Consider the following 17,159-nt stretch of genomic DNA (forward strand, 5'->3'; position numbering starts at 1 on the left):
TTTATTTAAATTTAATCATAAATATTAATATAAAATAATTTTTTAAATAATAAATTATATAATTTTAATGGGTCCAAATCCAAACTTATTTAACTGTAATCAATCCATTAACAATTTAACTGTAATGATAATATATTAATTTCGAAATTCGAATAAATTATTCTATAAAAAATGTCAGCAATTAAAAACAATAATTAATGGTAATAATATTTTCAGTCCGAAAATCTAACATGACAAATTTGAAAAAATAATATTAAAAATAAAATAGACACTTGTTGAATTATTATTGGATCACCTAATCTAAAATTAACACATATTTTCACCTAAAAAACAAAATAATAATAATAAAAAATCTCCCAACCCAACCGGGTTATCACCCACCCAAACCCATTTTCCCCGACATTACAAAAACTGAAAAAAAATATCTTCTAAGATTTTCTTTGGATGCAATCGGGTCTCAATGCGCTAGCTTTTTTAGACTTAAAAACATTACAACTGAAATGTTAGTAAACACAAGGCTATTTGGAAAGCATTCTTCAGTACGTTGAAAATGCATTACATCTCACTGGAGGCTTAACTCCAGACTGGAGCCTTTTGATCTAGTAAAAATTTAGCAATTTCAGTTGCTTTTTCTTTTTCTCTTTTACCCATATATTATTTCTTTTCTTTCTTATTCTAGAGTTGTTTTATTATTTTATCTTTCAATAATGTTTTATTTTTCTAAAGGCTCAATAATTTCAATAATCTTTCAATAATGAATTGAGCTCCTATAATTAAATATATGATTAATTTTGAAATATTAAATAAAATGAATTTTTAAATTTTTCTCGAGTTTTAATTCATTTTTAATTATTTAATATTAAAAATAAATACAATTGTAATAATTTTTAATCATTTATTAATTTTGTAATGGTTAAATAATTTTAAAAACTTCTATTATATATCATTTTTAATTTAATGTCCTTTTAAAAGTCATTTTTTATTTTCACCTCACCACTACAGCTGCATTTGAATCTAAACACACACTCCACCGCTGTTTCTAATCTCACTGTTACATTATCCAATCTCACTGCCATCGTTGTTTTTAACATCACCGAAGGTAAAAATACCGTCCATCCAAACTAAGTCTAAGAAACCAAACATGTCCATAGCATTATCATCATCTTCTCACCAAACTTTCTTAGCCAACGCTTTCACATTTAATCGAAAAACCAAAACAAAACTTCCCAAATCCCCTACCAGGTTCTACTCAGACGTCCACGAAGATTCCTCCTGCTAATAATAGTTCATTTCCATGGCCACTCTGTTCTTTGATTCTCAGAATCTTGCTATTAATTTGAGGTTAAGAGCTAGATTTTTAATATAGGTATAATTTTGGGTTTAATCACTCTACAGTGTTGAACTTTAGAATTTAATCCTCGACTTTGTTAAGTTTTTTAGATTTTGTGTTTAATTTTGGTTTTGATTTTTCTTTTAGATTTTGTTAAGTTCTTTTTCTAGGTTGATTCAATGGGTTCGAGTTTGGGTGGGTAATTGATTAGGTTGAATAGTTTTTTTTTTTTTAGCTTATTTAAGACCCAAATCTATAAGAAACAATTACGTGATTATTTGACCAAGAATTTTGTGGGACATTCCAAATAGCTTCACAACTTGCAATCCATAAATATGTAATAATTACAATAGCACAAGTTTTAAAAAGAAAACTTTTAAATGGAAGAAAAATGATATTTAAATAACATTTTACTTTTATTATTAATTTTTTAAATATTTAAAACATCTTTTATTAATTTTGATATTAATACATACACATTTGAGTAATACTTTTTTATTATTAAATTTAAAATTACATTATTTATCCATATTAAATTCATGGCTTTAAGGTGTACTTGACAGGTTGACTGTAGGTTTCCTCCATTCTGAAACCTCGGATCCTCATTTTATCCGGGAATGCTGTATCTTTGTAGTCGATTCTCTCAATCAGCCAGCCCTTGTTCTTTATTGATCCTCCAACTTTTACCTATTTCCAAAACCACACTGTTATTACCATATTGTTCAACTGAGCTAAATTGTCCATCCAACACACAAGAAGTTTACTTGCATATTTACAAGCAGAGAAGGATTACATACTCATATGACAACTAGAAAATCTGAGCTAATAATGAAACGACAGGGAAGGCAGTGATCAAGTCAGAGTTATCAAGCAAGAAGAATGTAAGAAAATTGAAGTCATGAACAACATCCAAAACATGGAATTGAATAACAAATCTAATAAACATTGTGGCAAAATAGTGCAAGGGAATGGATGCGTCTACCGTTAATGGCATACCTCTGCACCGTCAGTTGAATTGATGATAAGAACTCCATCCAAGATATCACGCCCCTTAAGGGCCATGGTAGACCTTAGAGAAATAGAGCAACTTCCACTAACTTTGCTTTTGATTATCCCCCATTTAGGCTTCACGTAGCCACACTTCCACCTCTTGGCCGTTGAAAGCCTGTTGCACAGGAACCTCCACTTGGACACCCGCCTAGCAAACGGATAAAATTTGTTGTTTAACAATAAGATGAGAGACAGAATTAGAGTGAAAAACATCCTAAAGAACGAGAAAACATAGAGCTGAGTTTTAGCAGAAGAACAACATGCTCACCTTTTTAAGGATGAGATATATGGCCATTTCTCCAGAAGTTGCACTGTGATATGGGTTCCCTTTTGGTACCTTAGCAGCATCCTCAGGGTTGTTTTTCACTGGTGCATACGCAAGCCATGTATCCATTACCTACACAGTCGCATTACATCAGGTTAATGATGAGTATCTATTTACATTAGTAGCAAATTCATTCACAGAACCACAAGAGAAGTAGGATCCTATCTGACATAAGACAGCCTATTAACACAAAAAAGACTCGAGTGAAATTATAAGAAATGATTCAAACCACCCATTACCGTAAAGCCGACTCTTGCTGGAGGCAATGTTTTAGGATAGTCTTGCATTTACACTCTAGTCGAGTTGAGGACTTAAATGATGTTTTACTAGCATCTTTATACCTGCAGTAACATAGGGCAAAACAGATGACATATTCACTCGCTTTCTTCTTTACAAAGAACAAAATATATGAAAACATAAATGATAAGTTTTGGTGAACAATTTACTTGGGGTTAACGAATTCCTTAATAGTACCTCCTGTTTTGGTGAGCTCCTTAATGTATGGACCAAGCTCCAAAATCAACTGGTAAACAGAAAAAAAAAAGAAAAAAAAAAAGGAGAGGGATGGAGAACGCAATTAGACAACGAATGAAACATTTTCTACATATGTATAAGAGGTTCCACCGGAAAAACCAGATCAAATTTAATGAATATCACAATAATAATGAAGATTTCAGCTGGTGTAAAATGTGGTGATTCTTTCTACTTCCAACCATATCAATTACAAAGGTAAAGAATCATCATTATCACACTAGACATGATACGATCACGCTCTGCGAACGTCCTTGGTTCAGCTTATCAAGCTCATTTGCAATTTATTGCAAGCTGAATTTTAATTTAATTAAACTCATCTTAGTTAATAATTGAGTTCCTGAACTTTATTAAACTCATCTTAATTAAAAATTGAGTTATTGTTAAACTTTATTTAATATATGTTGCTTTTAATTAATCTAGTTGCTGAAATAATTTATTGATGCATAAATTTTTAAGTTTATTTATTTAAGTGTTTAATGTGTTTTGTGTTTAATATGAGTTTAAATGTGATTAATGTGTTTGTTTTAATGTGTTTGATTGCATGTGTCTTTTCAGCTGGAAACCGTTACATTCAAGGGCTGTTACAAATTGATTAAAGTGACTTTTCAAGTAGATATCAGTTATATACAAAGGGAGCATTATATATCATTTAAAGGAGCTGTTATATCAATTAAAAGGAGAGCATTACACCTCCTTAAATTGGTAGCAGCCTTTTCTTATTCCATAACCGATTGTTGCTTAAATGGTCACTCCATGAGCTTAAATTTCATTAAAAGCTGCTGGTGTCCATTCGACTGGCCAAGAGGGACTTCAAAAGTTTTCTTAAACACCTTTGGATGCTTAAGAATGAAACCTAAGCATTCAAATGAATTGAATCAACTGAATTAAAGAATTAAATCATATTGAAGGAAGGAGTTACTTAGGCCTAGAATTTCAAAAGTTTGTAAACTTTATTTCAGCTCATTGTTAAGCTGAAAAAAAATGATCTTTTGGTTAGGCCTTTCATAGCATTATAAATAGTTGTATTCAGCCTATTGTATGGGAGACTTTTGCTGACTTTATGCTAAATTTAAGTTTTGTGAGTTATCCAATTATCTTTGATTCTTTTGGAACTGATCTGACTTATCAAGCATAGCTTGTGGCGTCTATCATTTCCTTTTTTTGCCGAACTTATCACTTTTGAGTGTGGCGTTCGTATACCTTTGGTTCCTATCACCATTGATAGCGGGTCAATATTTTCCATTGTTTTCTTAACCGTAAATCACCTAAGAGCCATTTGAGATTCGGGTCAACAATCCAATATTGTTGGTTCTTTTTCGGCCTTAGTCAAAATTATCCGTTATCTTTGCTTAACCATTTTGTTACCTTATTTTAAACTCATTTCTTTCATTCTTTAACATTTTTCTTTGCTTAAAAACTTAGTTAATTTCTAAACGAATCAATTCTACTCAAATTCATGATTGGACATAAAATGACTTGAATCATTCACGAAATGAGTTCATATCATTTGGTATCAGAGCCAGATTATTTGTAGTAAGAATTGATGTTTTTGGCACTAAGGTATTGTAATTTGATAAAAAAAATCGTCCAAAAAAGAGAGGTATTCATTTGAATTCATTCGTAGTTAGCATTTTATATAAAAAAATTGAAATTGAAAAAAAGAAGTTTTCAAGTTCTTGTTGCCGAGTTGGAAATCTGGTTGCTGCCCAAAAATATCCAATCCATATACTATTATTCGGCCATACCCAACCCTTTCCATTTCTTTATTTCAAGCCTACCTTCTTTGTCCTACAACATTCCTACCTAAAACCATACATTAAATTTGCAAGCCGACCCAAAACGACTGCTTCTAAGTCTAACTGGTCCCTTTAAGAACTTAGAGAGGTGGAGTGAGTGGAAAAAGGCACAAGGGTTATGAGCACAACAGGGTGAAGAAAAAGCCAAGTTTGTGTGTTTTCTTTGAGAGAGAACTTGTGAGGTTTTGTTAAGAGTATTCAATATGACGCAAAATATAGAAAGAAATCCAAACGAGAGAGTTGGTTTCCATCTTGTAAGAATTGTTGGAGGAATTGTGTCAGATTTTACACTCTAAGCCTTTACGCGCGAAGTGGAGCATCTATTTGATCGGAAACTCGAAACCATCAAGAAGCAATTGGATCGTGTTGAAGAGCGGGGCCATCGAGCAAGAACCCAGCAGGAGCAAATTTATCCAAGTGAAAGGACGAAAACAAGATCATCAAAGAAACAAACATCCAATGAATGTTCGAGAATAGATTCTTATCTTGACTCCTATTCATCAAGGAATTTGAGACAAAGAGAAGCAAGCTTTGAGTCTGAGATCTTTCAAGGTGACGAACAAGAAAGTACAAGTTATTCTTCATATGCCTCAAAAAAACCATCTACGAAGGAGTGAACGTAAACCATATGTAAATCATTCCATTCATACTCGACGGAAAACATTTCATTTTGATTCTTTTGTTTTATCTTCATCTTATAAAGAAAAAACGAGAGAAAAAGAAATAAAAAGAAAAAAGATGCAAGAGAAGTTAATAAGGGAAAATGAGCGAATATGGAACGAAATAGAGAGAAGAAAAATGAAAGAAAAAGAAAAATAAATCGAAAAAGAAAATGAGAGCGAGAGTGAGAGTGAGAAAAATAAAAATGAGATTAAAATTGAACAAAAATGTGAGAAAGAAGAGAAAATTAAAAAAGAAAATGAGTTAGAAAAAGAAACGAAAGAAAAAGATGATAGTGAGCGAGAATAAGTGAAGAATGTTTCCACTAACCAACATGTGAGTTTTCCTCGTGTTGTATCTTTTCAGGTTTTCGAAAAGCCGATTGATAAATTTCAGCTTCAATACCTTCCTGATGAGAGGCGATTCCAGTTGACCAACAAAGGTAAGGTTGAAGGTAAAATCCAACCACAAGTGCATTCATACATGGAGAAACACTTAAAATGATACGAACTCGTTTCGTGAATGATTCGAGTCGTTTGATGCCCAATCGTGAATTTGAGTACAATTGATTCGTTTAGAAATGAACTAAGTTTTTAAATAAAGAAAAAGGCTGAAGAATGAAAGAAATGAGTTTAAAATAAGGTAACAGAATGGTTAAGCAAAGATAACGGATAATTTTGACTAAGGCCGAAAAAGAACCAACAATATTGGATTGTTGACCCGAATCTCAAATGGCTCTTAGGTGATTTACGGTTAAGAAAACAATGGTTGACCTGCTATCAATGGTGATAGGAAACAAAGGTATATGTATGCCACACTCAAAAGTGATAAGTTCGGCAAACAAAGGAAATGATAGACGCCACAAGCTATGCTTGATAAGTCAAATCAGTTCCAAAAGAATCAAAGAGAATTGGATAACTCACAAAACTCAAATTTAGCATAAATTCAGCAAAAGTCTCCCATACAGTAGGCTGAATACAACTATTTATAATGCTATGAAAAGCCTAACCAAAAGATCACTTTTGTTCAGCTTAACAATGAGCTGAAATAAAGTTTACAAACTTTTGAAATTCTAGGCCTAAGTAACTCCTTCCTTCAATATGATTTAATTCTTTAATTCACCTGATTCAATTCACTTGAATGCTTAGGTTTTATTCTTAAGCATCCAAAGGTGTTTAAGAAAACTTTTGAAGTCCCTCTTGGCCAGTCGAATGGACACCAGCAGCTTTTAATGAAATTTAAGCTCATGGAGTGACCATTTAAGCAACAATCGGTTATGGAATAAGAAAAGGCTGCTGCCAATTTAAGGAGGTGTAATGCTTTCCTTTTAATTGATATAACAACTCCTTTAAATGATATATAATGCTCCTTTTGTATATAATTGATTTCTACTTGAAAAGTCACTTTAATCAATTTGTAACAACCCTTGAATGTAACGGTTTCCAGCTGAAAAGACACCTGCAATCAAACACATTAAGACAAACACATTAATCACATTTAAACTCATATTAAACACAAAACACATTAAACACTTAAATAAATAAACTTAAAAATTTATGCATCAATAAATTATTCCAGCAACTAGATTAATTAAAAGAAACATAACTTAAATAAAGTTTAACAATAACTCAATTATTAACTAAGATGAGTTTAATAAAGTCCAGCAACTCAATTATTAACTAAGATGAGTTTAATTAAATTAAAATTCAGCTTGCAATAAATTGTAAATGACGCTTGATGAGCTGAACCAAACCAAGAACGTTCTCAGGGCGTGATCGTATCAAGACATCTTCCTAGAAGTGGAACATCTAAATAATGATTTTGAGTTGGAAAAATTACTTGGTTTATATTTCCTGGAAAAGGAGAATAACCGGTCTCACAATTAACATCTCATCTGGATGACCGGTGGCTCTAAGCAGAGGATCAAGCTGATTCTATTCCACGTTGATCACCAACGATCTCCCTGAAGTTAATTTCATGGTGCATTACTAAAAATGAAGCATAAATCGTAGGGTCTTTGATGCCCAAAATACCTATCAGAGAACAGTTATATCATATAGACATGTATAATACATCATATACAAGAAAATGAAAGGAGATTGGAGGGGGAGAGGAAAAGAGGCAATTTGCGTTATCCTATATGTTGTAAAAGAACTTTAACACGTACAAGCACAAAGAAAAAGTTGGCACTAGAAAAATAAAAAATTACTGAAATGTAGACCTTTGTTTAGTTAAATGCCATCATCCCTAGAGAAATAGGTTATAAGCATATAAGGAATTCTAGCTTCCAATAGTTATGGAAGTTAAAGTCTTGTATATAAATACCATCACTATGAGTGAGTTTAGTAATTCCTCTAATAGCTTCTTTTGCTTTCCGTGGAACAACAAGAGAATTGGCATGGTACTCTTTAGGTGCACTGACTCCCAGGGAAGCTGGAATTGCCTACATTGAAATAGTAAATTTTTATTTCTACCAGTTTTGCACTGCTGACATAAGAAAATTATAGATAAAATCATGCAAATCGAGGTTCTAACCTTGAACAACAGTCCATTTGTGTCTTGGAAAAAGATAACCCATCACAATCTGGAATCATGACTAGCAAAAAGTGAAGATAAATGTTCAACATGGTGGAATATAAAAAGAATTATCCATTAAACCAATTTCCAGAGACTGACAGTTAACTTTTCTATGCAATGTCACTGACCTAGTATAAATAAATTTTGAGACGATTAAGGTCAAGAAGCATTAGAAAATGGATTATTTATAAGTGTATGGTAGCCAGTTAAGAGAGCCACATAGATGTTATAGCTTAATGTGGGTTTGAGACCATTATTGTTTTAGTCTTACTACCATAAAGAGATGCAAGGGCAAGGGCAGACACAATCACATAAGTATCATCATATAAGGAGTTTCTGTGCCATTAAGAAATAAGTTTTTGACAACAGGCAAATCTAAATGTAAAGAAAACTTGCAAAGGCATGAGAAGAGTATTTGAGAGACATATCATTCATTCAGAAGGCCGCTAGAATAAAAAGTGAGTGTACATCACCATGGCCATGAGATTTTGTCTAAAAAGATCAGAAAAGAGTCAAGAGAAGAACCTAATGGCTATAGCAATCAAAATATAGACATGTTTTTTTATACAACATTTATGGGGGCTACCTGAATTTTGTATTTGTTAGGAGGGTCCAAGGTAAGCCTAGCATCATTATCATCTAAGCATGCAACTTTTTCCTGCAAGCAAATACAAGGAGGTAAAGCACCTAACAACAACTTTCACCAACCACACATCAATGACAGATAACATACCTGCTTAAGAAGTTTAACTTGTGAAGCTTTCATCCCAAAATAAGAATTTGATTCTAAAAGGTCCACTGTACGGGCATGTGTGTCATCTGATGTCATGATAACAAAAGGAATCTCCTTTTGACATGTACCTTAATGTAAGACACACACTCAGAAGGAGCTGGAGAGCAGATAAGTTGTAAAATGCAACAATCAATAAAAAAACTTTCTGAAGGCTTCAAGGTTAATTCTTTTTCTTTTTACTTATTGAGGCAAATATGTTGACCTGGGCACTTCAAACATAAGAAAATGATTGTAAGAATATGAACTGCTTATGCTGGTGAGATGAAAGAGGTTTGGTTAAATAAATAAGTTCATTTGCTATAGTTGATTACGGAGAAAACAATACAGCCTGACTTGGAACTCTTTTCTACTTGTTCACTATATCAATTTTCCTAATGAAATGATGGGCATTTTACAGGTAAAGTGGTAAATTCTTGTCTTATTCGAAAGTGGCTTTTCTGATGATGACTATAACTTAAAATTAAGTTCGTCAAAGAGTTAGTTTTTCCACAGTTCCTGTACCAAGCAATTGTTGATGCATTTCAACAAGTGAAATAGACTACTACGAAATTCTCAATAATCTCCCATTGGCTGCTGCAATCAACAGTACTGAATGAAAATAACACTTAATCTTTCATGATTAAGTCAAGGGCAAATAGCTCAAAAGGCTATTTAATGCGGAAGGCCTCCTAACAAATGAGATACCACACAAACCTTGGGTGAGCCAACTACTAGCTTCCTGATGAACCAGAATAGACTCAATATACAAAAAGTTCAAAAGGCTATTTAATGTTGTTTGTAGAGCAAAAGTAGTCAAGGGTGTAGGAACAGGCTTAATCAATACGATGCAAAAAAATGTGATTAATCCTCTTCAAAGAGGGGCAAAGAAGAGCAAAATATTAACAGTTGGTCTATAGGTTATATACCTTACTTCCATTGTATCCTAGACGTTCACCAAACCCACCCGCAATAAGAACGAATGCTGCGTTTTTGGCTTCTTTGACACCAACATCCTCAAATTTGATGAAATTATCATCACCAAGAGAGACAACTTCTCCAGTTGGGACCTACAAAAAGAATTACTATGTTTAAAACAGTTGCATAGAAGAGAGTGAAGATAAGAACATATACGAGTAAAGAAAACTTGAAATATGTCAAATTAAACTAACAATAATATGAATCATGTTAACTAAGACAACTGAATATTGATTACATTACAACAAATTGTATAAAATTTAGAAAATTTCGAGTGAGTAATTTCATTACCGAAGGTGGGAAGCCGTCATTAGTTCTTCTCAGCTTTCGAGTCGGCTAAGAGCTCCCCGGCGGTTTTAATATATGATTCGGACCCCCCCACGATAGCCTGAATTTAGCTTAGCTACCTATATCAAAGAGAAAAAAAAATCAGTACACTCTTAAGATGTACAATACTCAAAATCATTTAATTTAAAACCCATTACTTATAAGTTCTAAATATAATTTTTATTATATTTTTATGCTTGAAAATAAAATTTTCATTTAGACTACTGTATAAACTTGAAAGTGAGAAGATTTTGACAAAAATATAAAGGTAAACTACACTCACGGTCACTTTTGTTTACCTCAATTTACATTTTAGTTACTTTTGAAATGTTATGTTTTAGTCACTTACGTTATCATATTGTAATATTTTAGTCATTGAGTCATTAATTGCCGTTAACGGTGTAGCGATAAGCTGACGTAGCATGTTAAATCATCATTTCAAACAAAAATTTTAGGTTAAATTATACAATTGATCCCCATATTTTTTGTTTTGAGCAATTTAATATTTTCTTTTATATTTTTTAAAATTTCCTTTTTTTTTCTATTCTCTTCTGCTTCTTCCTCTGTTTTCCTACTTTCTCCATTTCTTTTAACATATCAAGAAGTCGAGTTGACAGTGAAGAAAGAAGCAAAAAGTTGAAAGTCATCATTGCCTATGACCAAAACCCATAATCTCATACTATTTGCTAACTATCAAAACCCTCCAACGCCATCCATCATCTTCGCCACTACCATGACCTTTTGAAAACATCTCAAAAAATCCCCAACTTTTGGGCTACCCAAGATCGAATCTCCATCACTGTCCATTAGATCGGCTTAATTTTCTAATATGTGCTCCTTCATCACCAGTCATTGTCTAATCTTTTACTCTCTGTGATTTTTTGAGACTTATTAATTGTTATTTACTTGGATTCTTGATTGATTTGAATGTGAGTTTATTTGATAAGGGGATGATATTGTTAGGTTTGTCATGAATGAGGTCATGGTAATGGTGAAGGTGTTAATGGGTGAAACAAAAATGATGGATGGTGGTGGAGACTAGACCTATCCATGGGCCCCGGAAAAAATTTTCGGCCCGCCTCCTAGGCCTGGGCCCGGCCCGGCCCGAAATATGGGCCTAAAATTTTGCCCATGCCCGGCCCGAGAAAAATATCATAAGCCCGAGCCCGGCCCATTTTTAAAATAAACATTAAAAAATTATTTTAAAAATAAAAAACATAAAAAAATTATTTTAAAAGTATTTTAAAATTAAAAAATAAAAATAAAAAATATATATTTATTATATTCGGGCCTGGCCGGGCCGGGTCCAAGACAAAAAAGTGGTGCCCGAGCCCGGCCCATTTTTTATACGGGCCTCGTTTTTTTGCCCAAGCCCATATTTCGAGCCTATATTTTTACCCGAACCCTCCCATATTTCGAGCGGGCCATCGGTCGGGCTGGGCCGCCCGGCCCATGGACAGGTCTAGTGGAGACTTTTGATAGTTAATAGATGAAATGGGTTTATGGGTTTTGATGACTTTCAATTTCCTGCTTTTTTCTTCACTATCAATTTGACTTTTTGATGCATTAAAAAAAACGGAGAATGTAGGAAAACAGAGGGAGAAACAGGAGAGAAGGCAAAATAAAATAAAAAAGGAAAGTTAAAATAATATTAAAAAAATTAAATTGCTTAAAATGAGAAAACATTAGGACCAATTATAGAATTTAACCTAAAATTTTTGTTTGAAATGATAATTTAACGTGCCACATCAGCTGACCATTACATCGTTAACTGCAATTAACGGCTCAGTAACTACAATGTTACAACTCGATAACGTAAATAACTAAAATATAACATTTCAAATATAAATCACTAAAATGTAAACTAAGTTAAATAGAAGGGACCATGCGTGTAGTTTACCCAAAATATAAAAAAAAACCGATTTCGAAAAAAAAAAAAAGAAAAAACTGGCCGAGTTTATGTTTCTTTCCTCGCGAATAATTTATGTTTCAAACTTTCTTTTCTTTGAAAAAAAATTGGAAGAATCTGGGTTGAACTAGGGCAAGCAGCTCTGGAGAAAGCGAGCATATGTTTACTAAATTGTAGGCCAACTGGTTCTGAGACTTTGAAGAATCTTGTATATGTATAAAAATACCTCAACTTTCTTGTAATGCAGGTATGAATGGCAGAATTTGACCCTTTTTTTTCTCTTACAATGCAGGTAGAGTGCGATTGGTTCTTAGAGGGCTGAGATAAAAAGCAAAAGGTTCCTTCTTTTTCTTCTTTTCTTTTCTTAAAATTTGTCTTGTTATAATGGGGAAAGTGAAGAAGGTTAAATGTTATAATGGAGGTTCTGAAATGTTGGAGGATTTAAGGTTTGATAATCTGTTAGCGGAAGCAAGAAGCGAAAGTTTTAGAGTTAGAAATATAAAGGAAATCAACAAACAATTTAGTGAAATTGACATGGAAGATATTGATTCAGATTATGGAATGTTTTGGAGTTCTCTTATTGATTATATTTCTGTACTTGCTCATAAATGTGATGTACAACCTTCTAAGAAGATCAAACGTGATGGTAAAATAGATGAAAGCTTGGAAAAGCTTCTAGGTTCTCTGGATAAGTTCGAAAAGTATCCGGAATTTATCTTTGGAACTTACCACACAAATAGGCATAGGAAGTATGATGAAAGTTGTGAGCAACCTTCTAAGGAGATAACTTGTGATAGTGTGGTAGATGAAAGCTTGAAAGAGTTTCTAGGTTCTTTGGATAAGATCCCGGAATTCATCCATGGAACTTACAATACAAATTTGAATCGGAAGTATTACAGAAGTTGTTCTGATTTGAATATCCTCACATTGGATGATACTTGTGAAGGGGGTTATGCACCATTTGTACCATCAACATCATTGGTATGCTTATTTTCTTTGCAACTCTTTGAATTACATTTGTTCCTTCCTCCAAAGGAAAAAAAACTAAAACACAGTTTTTATATGTTCTAACCCCATCCGGAGGTTCATGAAATGTTTTGTTTTATTACATTTCCCCCCTTCATATGGTGCTGATTCTTTTACTGTTTTTTTCTTGTTGAATGTGCATATTGCCTATGAAAAGGCTAAAGAAGAGTGTAAGGATGCCATTAGGACTCCTAGCCAGCCTCAGTTTAGGGAGAAGGTTATGGCTCTCCTTAGAACTCCTTATGACCAAAAGGAGTTTGATAATCTTTGGCGGGAAGTAACTTACCGTAAACCAAAGCAAGGTGCTGGAAATATATGCCACAGACTAATCAAGAACTATTCAACCAAAACTAAAGAAAAATCACTCCTTGATTTGCACCAAGGCAAGACTGGTTTCTCCAACTTCTGTTGGTGTTTACTTGTTTGTTCTTTTTTCAAATATGCATGTTATGTCTAAAGTATGCACATAGTAATTGAGATCATTGCCCCTTGCAACTGTTTATTCCACTTGAAATATAATTCAGTGTTTACTATTACACGATTGCTATCCAAGATTCTTCAAAGTGCAGCTCTCATCAAAGATAAATTTCATTTGGAAGTACTTTGAGTGGTGTGCCTATCTTTTCTTTGGCCCATCAGATTTTGCATGATTGTTTGGTTCCATGGTTTTGGTTGAGCAGAACTTGTCGAACTTGTTAACAGTTGCGGTCTGTAGTTTCAGTATTTTCTCAGATATTTTAAATGAAATTTACTAAACAATGTTAGCTTTAATGTTTATTTCGTTACTCTTGCAGAAGTAAGGATGAAAATTGATGAATATAGGTCAGACCGCCGCAAACTTTTATGTCTCTTACGTGGATTTTTCTTTTGGTTGGAGGTGAGTGTTTTATATTATTGATGCATTGTCTAGTGTTCCTTTGTTTCATCCTGCCACGGTCCTCGTTAACTCCAAACATGTTCTCCTAGCAAATTTAGAACAGGGAAAAGAGCAGGTTTATTCAATGGAACTATTGCAAAATTTTAAAAAAGCTTCTCCCAGAAAGACCCTTTTAACAGTTTGTGCATATAAAACTAATTAATCTAAACATATACTGCCTTTATGTGCATTCCATTAATTTTTCTGGTTTTTAAGCCATATTTATGAAACTGGAACTCTATGTTAATAAATTCCATGATTTCTTGGTGCAAATGGCAGAAACTACTGTGGGGGCTTTTATTTTTATTTTGAGCAAAGCTTCCGGATATCTAACTGTGTATATTTGATCAGAAACTGCCTAGTTATGAAGATGCATTTCCACCACGGTTGGACACCTTGTATTTGAATGCCTTGGGATGAGATGACTGGAGGTTAGATTTTATCTGAACCAACATTGATAAGGCAAATGTTAACACTGTTTCAACTGTAGCATCGTGTATGAAATGATTTAAATCCTGGAAAATTTTGATATAAAATTAACTTTATTTATATAATATAACCATAGAAATGTGGAAACTAATGATTTATGTCTTTCATTTACATTGGTACATACCAGCATTTTTATAAGCTTTGATTGATTGGTAGGAAATATATAATGGAGTAATGATGCAAAAAATGCTTAATCGTAATATATTGTTTTTTGTACTTATAATGGATAAATCATAAAACTTGGTGCCTAGTTTTGAATGGAATTGAATAGTGGTGAGGAGCGACGTCAAGGGAGAATGTCTTGGTGTTCTTTTATGAATCATCGTTGCATTAATTTTGGAAATGGATGGGAATGGAGAACATCATGGGTCTTTTTATTATTTAAGCTTGTGGAAAGAAAAATTAAATATGAAAAACTCAACTAATATTATAAAACCAACCAAATAAACACAAAAAGGTGTAGATGAAGAATTAAAACTCAAGTAAGTGGAATCGTGTGTTGGCCGGTTAGGGTGTTCACCGCCTCAGGTGTAAATTGAGTTCGAGTCACTTTAGTCACGTTACTGTTAGGGCTTTGTACTCTTATAATTCAACAAAAAAAAAACTTGATTCAGTTCTACTCCTTTAATAAGCTTGCAAAATGTTAGAGATTAACAAAGAAAATTTAAAAAATAATAAAAAATTTTAAAGAAAGTGAGATAAAATATTGAAAATAGTGATAAATTTCAATTATTAAAAAAATTGGGCAATCGATGCTATTCATCAAACTTTTTTTAGATTTTTAAATTTTTTAAAGATTTAAGATAAAATTTTTATATATATCTTAATCTCTAAAATTTTATACCCTAAACTTTTAAACTTAAATTTATTTTAATTTTTTTAAAGAAATTTTGTAAAAAAAAAGTTTATATACTATTTGATACTTATATTTATCTTTAATGTTTAATTTAGTACTTGAGTTTGGATTCAATATTCAATTTGGTATTTAAGTCATTTTAGATTGATACTTGAGTTTTTTTTTTGTTCCATACAAGTACCTAAATGGTTAAATTTGATTTCAATGTTCAATTTGGTACCTAAGGGTTTCTTTTGTCTCAATTAAGTATTTATGTTTTTTTTAAATAACACACCTGTCAAATATTTATTAGGTCACATGATGTTTCTTAATTTCAATGTCAATTTGGACATCAAAACCAAACTTAAATATCAAATTAAAACAAAAAAAATTTAAATATTAAAACCAAATATAAATATTAAATAATATATTAACAAAAGAAAAAAAAACTCATCTATTAAGTTGCGAGAAACTTAAAGACTGTCACATTACCATTTTCCAAAAAATCTTAGTTGGTATGAGAAAAAATTTTGTAGCAGTGGTAAAAACAAGTTTAATATGATAAATGTTGGAAAAGATTTTAGATGGTGTTTAGATTTTGTTTAGTATTTGAATTTTACATTTTTTTTAATTTGGTACTTAAAATTTTCAAATATTATACAAATTACTCTAAAATATTAATGGTGTTATTTTTTTTAGGGAAAAAATAACTAATGTATGACTGGTAAGTGGTAAATGACATGAAATTTAATGACAAATTATTACACACTTCTTTGAAGCTTTCTATGTTTACTAAACAATATGCTTAAATTATACTTTTCATTAGAATTGAGATCATTTTGATTGTTAATGTAATAAATGATTTAAGGGGGTTCCATGCTTAAAGCATGACTTGGTCTTCACAAAGCCCTCAATTTTATAAAAATATCGTCAATATTAAAGAAAAATTATGTTAAAAAATATGCTTAACAAATGGATACTAAAGAAGAAAACATTAATTTAAAAAAAATCCAAAATAGAATAATTTCATAATGTTAAATTTAAAAAATAAAACAAAATAAATAAATAAAACTAAAAGTAACTAGACCTGTTCATGGGTCGGGCCACCCGGCCCAATTGAATGTGGAAGGGTTTGGGCAAAAATATAGGCCCAAAAAATGAGCTTGGACAAAAAAATAAAGCCCGTTTAAAAAATTCAAATCGAGTTAATAATTTTTTCGAGTCAACTTAAATTAGTAATTCAAGTTTCGAGTTTAAGTCGAGTTAAACTTTAATTCGAATAACAGATTGGTGTTAATCTCTTTCAATTTTGAAAATAAACAAATTAGTCTCTCCAAACAAAAATTACAAAAAAAATATAAAATAATTTTTAAAATTCAAAATATTAATAAAAATTCTAAAATTTATAATTTTAAAATTTTATAAAAAATTACTTTAAAAATGATTTTACCCATTATAATTAAGTTTTCTCAAAAGGCTGAAATGCAGAAAATAGTTTAAGTTTGAAAACTTAATTTTGTAAATGCAATTTGAGAAAATATTATTTAATTTGAAATTTTGGAAACTTAAAATGAAACTTTGTTAATGCGAAAGTTTTGAAAAACTTTGAGAAACTTTTGGGAGAAACAACTCAAATGG

The 17,159-nt window shown here is 31.9% G+C and overlaps 1 protein-coding gene and 1 pseudogene across 3 annotated transcripts; one reads left to right on the plus strand and one right to left on the minus strand.

The window, feature by feature from the left end:
• Positions 1–1,867: 1,867 nt before the first annotated feature.
• Positions 1,868–11,153, minus strand: LOC107908019 (UDP-sugar pyrophosphorylase-like; annotated as a pseudogene).
• A 1,142-nt stretch (positions 11,154–12,295) lies between these two features.
• Positions 12,296–14,777, plus strand: LOC107910362 (uncharacterized). 3 transcript variants are annotated; one of them, XM_016838180.2, is made up of 5 exons: positions 12,296–12,428; positions 12,548–13,236; positions 13,439–13,664; positions 14,076–14,158; positions 14,549–14,777. In XM_016838180.2, exons 2-5 carry the CDS (start codon positions 12,640–12,642, stop codon positions 14,615–14,617), a joined length of 975 nt encoding a protein of 324 aa, XP_016693669.1. In that variant the 5' UTR covers positions 12,296–12,428; positions 12,548–12,639; the 3' UTR covers positions 14,618–14,777. The 3 variants fall into 3 exon arrangements, with proteins under 3 accessions (XP_016693669.1, XP_016693668.1, XP_016693670.1); XM_016838179.2 differs by having other exon boundaries at positions 12,316–12,469; XM_016838181.2 differs by having other exon boundaries at positions 12,316–12,469; positions 14,477–14,604.
• The last annotated feature ends 2,382 nt before the right edge of the window (positions 14,778–17,159 follow it).

The sequence above is a fragment of the Gossypium hirsutum genome, chromosome D02, assembly GCF_007990345.1.
Source record: "Gossypium hirsutum isolate 1008001.06 chromosome D02, Gossypium_hirsutum_v2.1, whole genome shotgun sequence".
In the NCBI taxonomy this organism is placed as follows: domain Eukaryota; kingdom Viridiplantae; phylum Streptophyta; class Magnoliopsida; order Malvales; family Malvaceae; genus Gossypium; species Gossypium hirsutum.

Bases quoted from the DNA above. Each gene is read 5' to 3' on its own strand.
- LOC107910362 (XM_016838180.2), top strand. From the start codon at position 12,640: ATGGGGAAAGTGAAGAAGGTTAAATGTTATAATGGAGGTTCTGAAATG. The intron at 13,237-13,438 runs GTATGCTTATTT...GCCTATGAAAAG, and splicing joins TTGTACCATCAACATCATTG to GCTAAAGAAGAGTGTAAGGA. The intron at 14,159-14,548 runs GTGAGTGTTTTA...ATATTTGATCAG, and splicing joins GATTTTTCTTTTGGTTGGAG to AAACTGCCTAGTTATGAAGA.